Consider the following 6326-nt stretch of genomic DNA (forward strand, 5'->3'; position numbering starts at 1 on the left):
GCAGATGTCTTTTAGTGTTGGTTCGGATTGTCTGACCATCTCAATTTTAAGGGGACACATCCAACTGACAGTGGGTTCTGAAAGTCTTCATGAATGCAAAATCTAGACCCAGCTAAGGTCAGGTTTCTGACTTGGAGACCAGTTAATCAAAACACATGCCCCACACCGAGTCGTAACAGGGCTGACAGAGCAAAAGAAAAAACCTCAAAATATTTTCAGATATTTGCTCCACAAACAGGAGACCATCAGAGTTTGTCCAACAAATATGCACACAACAGTATGCCAAGGCTAAAACCACACCCATCATCCTTAAATGCAGATTATGTTTACATATGTTTACATGTTTATAGCTGGAGCTCTGGGATCGGCATGTTTGGCCTATCTGTGTGAGTGCTTTATGCAACAGTTGGAAAACTGAGTATGCCAAAATGGCTCTAGAGTCTGGAAACCTTCACCTTACAGTATGCTTCAACAGAGCCATATTTGAAAGTATTTATTCTCTATATTCTGTTTTTTGGGGGTATTTTGTTTCTTTCTTTCTTTGTTTTTGCCAAACTATAACTAATCCTCGCAATCAGTTTAGAAAATACATTTTCCTACAAATCTACTTGTTTGCAGTTTGTGTAAACCATAAGGTTTGGCCGCTGCTGTTTCAGTCTAGCAGTAGAGTCTGGCCCTGGCTGACCGCCACGCTTATTCTACTTCTTGTTACATTTTGTCAGATATTAAGCCCAGGAGCAGATGCTTTTAAAGCCAGCAACCTTCAGATTTTAAAACTACAGCATATCACTGCTAAGTGTCTCACGTATAACCTGGCAGACACCCAGTTAGAGTCACTGCGGGTAAGTCCCCTGTTCCTTTCTCTTGGGAATGTGGCCTGTTGCATCCACACAGTTCACTGGCCACAGATGGCACATGACACAGCTGAGATGCAAACCTGTGGAGTGTTTGCACTTCCTCAGGGTGCAGCTTGGAAGAATTACATTTGAGCGGCTCATCGGTCTTCTGCTTTTTCTTCTGCTCTTTGTTTCTCTTTTGCTTTTTTGAGTCAGTGAATGTGTCTTTTTTCCCCGATGCTAAACAACATTCCCACTTGCGAAAACAAAATGATCAAATCATACGATGTTTTTTGAGTGGGTTTTAAAGTGGCAGGTATTTCTAGAGCTCGGCGGCTCCACTATGCTCATGTCCTTGTCTGAGCTGCTGCTGACATTGTGTTAAGGGTTTTGTCTTTTGGACACTTTGAGGACGTGAGCCACGCGCATGTATCTTTGCAGGCCTGAGTCCCACAGAGCTCCCGTTTGACTGCCTGGAGCGGACGAGCCGCATGCTGAGCGCCACCTACAGTGCGGACAAGGCGGTGGTGAAGACGTGGAGGCACCTGGCCGAGAGCTTCGGGCTGAAGCGCGATGAGATCGGAGGCATGACGGACGCCATGCAGCTCTTCGACCGTGTCAGCACGGCCGGCTATAGCATCCCCGACCTGCTCACCCGCCTGGTGCAGATTGAGAGGCTGGACGCCGTCGAGGCCCTCTGCTTCGATATCCTGGGGGGGCCTGAGGGTGGGGTTCCCCCCTCCAGCCACCAACCAACCTTCTCCTCCCGCTGCGCCAGCGTGTGAGAAGCAACCCCTTTTCCCTCACTCCGAATCGCATGAAGAATGCCAGTCCTCCAGGGGCGGCGCCGCTGACTGAGGTTCTTGTGTAGCTCCCTCCCACAGAACCCTGTGTGGGGCATTTTTCACTGCATGCCTGTGACTGATAGGACAGAGATCAAACGGCATATTGCCGGTGAAAACTGCAGTCAGCCCGGGTTCGTAATGGAATTGGACACCCTATTCAAATTTGAGATGAAGAGTACAATTGGTTTATTTTCATTTTACTTCTTTCAAAACTTAACAACCCTTGTAATCTTTCCGATTGTCAGGTTAAAAAAAAAACAAATTGTTTTGCGCTGGACGCTCCTATTATATTTCATGAACTGACTTGTAGTTGTTGTCATTGGACTGAAGATTTCTTTTGCAGTGATACGATTTTAGTAAACTCATCTTGGCTGCCACGGCTGCCGGTGTGGGTCCCAGGTGTTCAGAGCACACTGCTCTTTTTATGTGTTTGAAAACACTTAGAAAGTCCAGCACCTCACACAGGCATCTGACCTGTCCAAGCATGATTCATACAGCTGTATTCTGTACTCTAATGTGAAATGCATGTGAATAGACTGAAACTACCATGCATATTTAACCTTACTAACAAACTCAGAATATGACCTGAATTATATTGAAAGAACAACGAGATTGTCATACAATCCGGCACTGACGGCAGTGTGAGAGCAGGTTCCAAACACGTGCCTAGCTGTGCATGGCCCCGCCTAACCTTCCACACTCCCTGGGGGAGCTGCTGCCGTTGGTTCTGATTGGCTGGAATTGCGGTTTAACAACTCAGAGTGTAAAGTGCCTGTGATTTCCAGCACCTCATTTACTATCAAGACCAAGTGGAAAAGCCATAAAGCCACCAGCAGTAAGCAGAAGGGAGTTGTGTAAGTGGTTAATTGTGTACAGAAGGTAGAAATGAAGCAGGAATGGGGCTGGGCACTGTGGTCCAGCACAAGCTTACAGGCTCACTGTGGTCCAGCACAAGCTTACAGGCTCACTGTGGTCCAGCACAAGCTTACAGGCTCACTGTGGTCCAGTACAGGCTTGCAGGCTCACTGTGGTCCAGTACAGGCTTACAGGCTCACTGTGGTCCAGCACAAGACTAAAGGCTTACTGTGGTCCAACAGGGGCGTATAGGCTCACTGTAGTCCAGCAGGGGCTTACAGCTCACTGTGGTCCAGCAGGGGCTTACAGGCTCACTGTGGTCCAGCAGGGGCTTACAGGCATGCTGTGGTCCAGCACAAGCTTACAGACTTAATTTCAGCTGGAGGCCACTCCGTAATGTCTCCGTAATAAGCTCTGGGTGACATCTAGACTTCATGTGTGCTGCTGCTGTGTTTTGGGGAGATATGCGGTGAGATGGGTTTAGAGCATTTCTGAGATCACAGTTTAACTTGGAGACAATGATGGATGAGTGTGATCCAACAGGGGCAGAACTGGTACTGCCTAAAGATTTTGTCTACATGTACAACGTTTAACTTCTTAGCGTGTATTCATTTATTTCGTTTTTAGAATTGTTTGACAGCAAGATCAAGCTGAACTCTGGAAGAAAGGATGTAGAAAGCTATGAAAAACATCTGGTTTTGATCAGTAACCAACATCTGTACAGACCCGCTCAACTTACCTCATTAGCATATTTTATGACAAAGTAAAGGTTTAGGAAAAAGCAGAGGTAAATACAACTCTTACCGCAAAGGAGTGTATATATAACTTATTACTGTACATATGCACTATGTTAAGAATTACCAATAAAATGATAAAATTCAGAAAATGGTTTTGCTGATTATTCTATTTACTTTTACATATAGAGATTTTGGGACCCTTAATGAAGAGAAAAAAAATGTCATTAACTTGTAAAAGGTGCTTTTCTTTACATAAGCATTATTGGAATCCCCATTTTCAGCATTTGGTGCGTTACAGATCACAGCACTCAGTCTTGTGCAGAGAGGGTGAGAGGAGGTGATCTGTTCAGATTCTCCACACTACCATTCCTGAGAGCATACTGGCCACTGCAAAATACTGACCATTCAGTATAATCCTGAAAGGCCTGCTTTCACATCAAACTGATCTTGGACTAATAATTTGTTGGCCTCTATCACTCAACTGAGTGAAAATGTTTACACAAACTTATTTCTGTGGGACACACAAAAGTATTGAAGTCAGTGGTGCAGTTTGACTAATACAGTTTATCTGATACATTGAATTTCATTGGACAAATAATCTCAATTGCACTAATCAATTGTTATTGATTTTACTGTCTTGTTCAGTCTGAACCAACCATATTAAACCACAAAGTATTAAATTCTGGTTTTAATGTGTGGTGTCTGTACACATGATATTTTAGAACTGGTATATTATCATATAACACTAAATACAATTTCCAAAACAACTGTCCAGGGAGATGAGCACATAAATCAGAATGAGATATTTGAGTTGTGCAGCTGTGATCAGAGCGTAATGCAAATGCCATTTGCGGTGGTTTACCGCTACGCACACTGAGCTGATGGTGCAGGGAGAGAGAGAGTGTGTGTGTGTGTGTGTGAGAGAGAGAGAGAGAGAGAGAGAGAGAGAGAGAGTGTGTGTGTGAGAGAGAGAGAGAGAGAGAGAGAGAATGAGAATGAGAATATGTTCCATCATGAGTTGTTAGCACCACAAACACTGATGAAAACAAGCTGCTCCGCTAGTCCTTACGTGCACATACTTATCAACCGGTCATCTTTAGGAGATCTGTCACTAAGGTATTCATGATTGTAAAATATTCTGACAGGCTTTTCCAGAAGAGCTCCTTCCAGAAGAGGGAGAGCATAGCAATAAAAAGAAGCTGCTTTCAAAGCGCTCCACACCAGGGAGCAAAATTACAACCAGCCTGTGAGAAAGCCAGGAATGGGTGTCCGTGAAGAGCGTACTCACTCATCCATGTTCCTCCCTCCTCGCTGCATATCACTTAGCAGTAATGCACTGACTCTTGTACCAAGTACTCAGCTTCTATTTGTGCCAAGAATTGCAACTTATGAAACAATCCAGCCCACCACGCTACATCAGCAGGGCCATGTCTCTGATCTGCGCCATCTTCAAGAAAAGAGCTGTCAAGCCCAATACGGTCCAGGCTGGAGCAACCTTCTTCAGATTTCAAACAGGGTTTTTCTTCCCCCCCCCCCCCCCTCCCCCCTGTTTTTTAATGGTAATCCCAGTCATTGAGAAGTTGGAGTCTGACAGGCACCTGAGGGCAAGCGCTAAGATCATGTCATTAGCTCTCAGTGCTCAGAGATGAAGAACAGAAGTCACATTACGCAGGGCCAATCCACAGCTGCTCCACCCATAGGAGGTAAAGTGGTGCATAATGTCAGCCATATCTACCCCACCCCCCACTCCACCACCAGAGGTCAATTCAGCTCAAAACATGTACTGCTAGTTTGAGAGGATTAAAAACAACTGCTGAAATGTTTAACTTTTGTAAGGCTTCTGAAAACAATGTTTTATGAACAAACTAGCTTGCACAGGCAATGCAGGTATCTAATGTTAGCATAGCAGACCAGCGTATTTTGCAATGAGTATGATAGACTACAGTGGAAGAGTAAATTACTCATAATCATCAATCAAATTCAGACAAATGCAGGAAACTGTTTATATTTTGTCAGCCAAAGTATGTAGTGCCATCCAGTGAAGACACAGAGGAGCAAAGAGCCGCTTCTTTGGAGATTCCTCAATGATTGAGTTTTATCGACCATTAGATCCAGTCACTGAGCCCCTGCTGGTGCACAGGAAATTATTCTTTGCTTTTAACTTCTGTCAAGATCAATGCCAAGACAGACTGGATACAAAACATTTTCAGTAATGTAGTGCTCAGCATCCCTCTCAACCATATTATACATTACTTTAGTCCAAAACAAAGATAATGTGTAACTTAAAAGCTTACACACACTTATTACACCATTCTTAATATATATAGAATTCACTTGTCATACATTATCACCCACAAATTTCTGCATCTTTTTACATAGATATTTTGTTTAGTATTGTAGTATTGTACATATTGTATTGCAGAGTGGTTCTCAGTGTATAAATGAGAAATCTAGATTTTATAAATCATTTTAAAGAAGTTCAAATAAATCAAATCACATTTATTTATATAGTGCTTTTTACAACAGAGGTTGTCACAAAGCATCTTTACAAATGTCTAAGTCCAAGTCCCCAGAGAACAAGCAAAGGTCAAGAATGGCAAGGAAAAACTAGAGCACGAGGAAGAAACCTTGAGAGGAACCAGGACTCAAAGGGAGGGCCATCCTCCTCTGGCCGACAACGGTCACTAAATAACATTATGAAGGTTAAGAACTTCACTTGTTGTTTTGGTTCAACAGTATATGATATTTTGTGTCTTTCATGTTCTTCAAATATATGATCAAATACCTTGAGCGTTGTTGTACAGCATTGTTGTTGTACGTAAGCACTGGTGTATTGGATGTTGTATTTGATGTGATCATAACAGAAACAAGATTGCCTAATTTCTTTCCTATTAGAAAAAAATGTTCCTCTGAAATAGTAAATAACTTTTTAATGAATGTGGCTGGACAAAAGTATAAACAGCAGTTTTCAAGGCTGTTAAGTCACACATGTGAGGGTTACTCGGACAGCGATGCCACACTCTGGAGATGCTCTAGCAGTCTAATGTATCTGT

General features: G+C 43.2%; 1 protein-coding gene across 2 annotated transcripts in view; it reads left to right on the plus strand.

Annotated features, from left to right (window-relative positions):
- Positions 1–3422, plus strand: part of edar (ectodysplasin A receptor) — a 33880-nt gene extending 30458 nt beyond the window's left edge. For both annotated transcript variants that reach the window (XM_035522954.2, XM_035522955.2), the window contains one exon: positions 1278–3422. In XM_035522954.2, the coding sequence (XP_035378847.1) occupies positions 1278–1621 (344 nt within the window). In that variant the 3' untranslated portion in view covers positions 1622–3422. The remainder of the gene's footprint in view (positions 1–1277) is intronic.
- Positions 3423–6326: the final 2904 nt, after the last annotated feature.

The sequence above is a fragment of the Electrophorus electricus genome, chromosome 9, assembly GCF_041902795.1.
Source record: "Electrophorus electricus isolate QZ-2024a chromosome 9, ASM4190279v1, whole genome shotgun sequence".
NCBI classification, from domain to species: Eukaryota; Metazoa; Chordata; class Actinopteri; order Gymnotiformes; family Gymnotidae; genus Electrophorus; species Electrophorus electricus.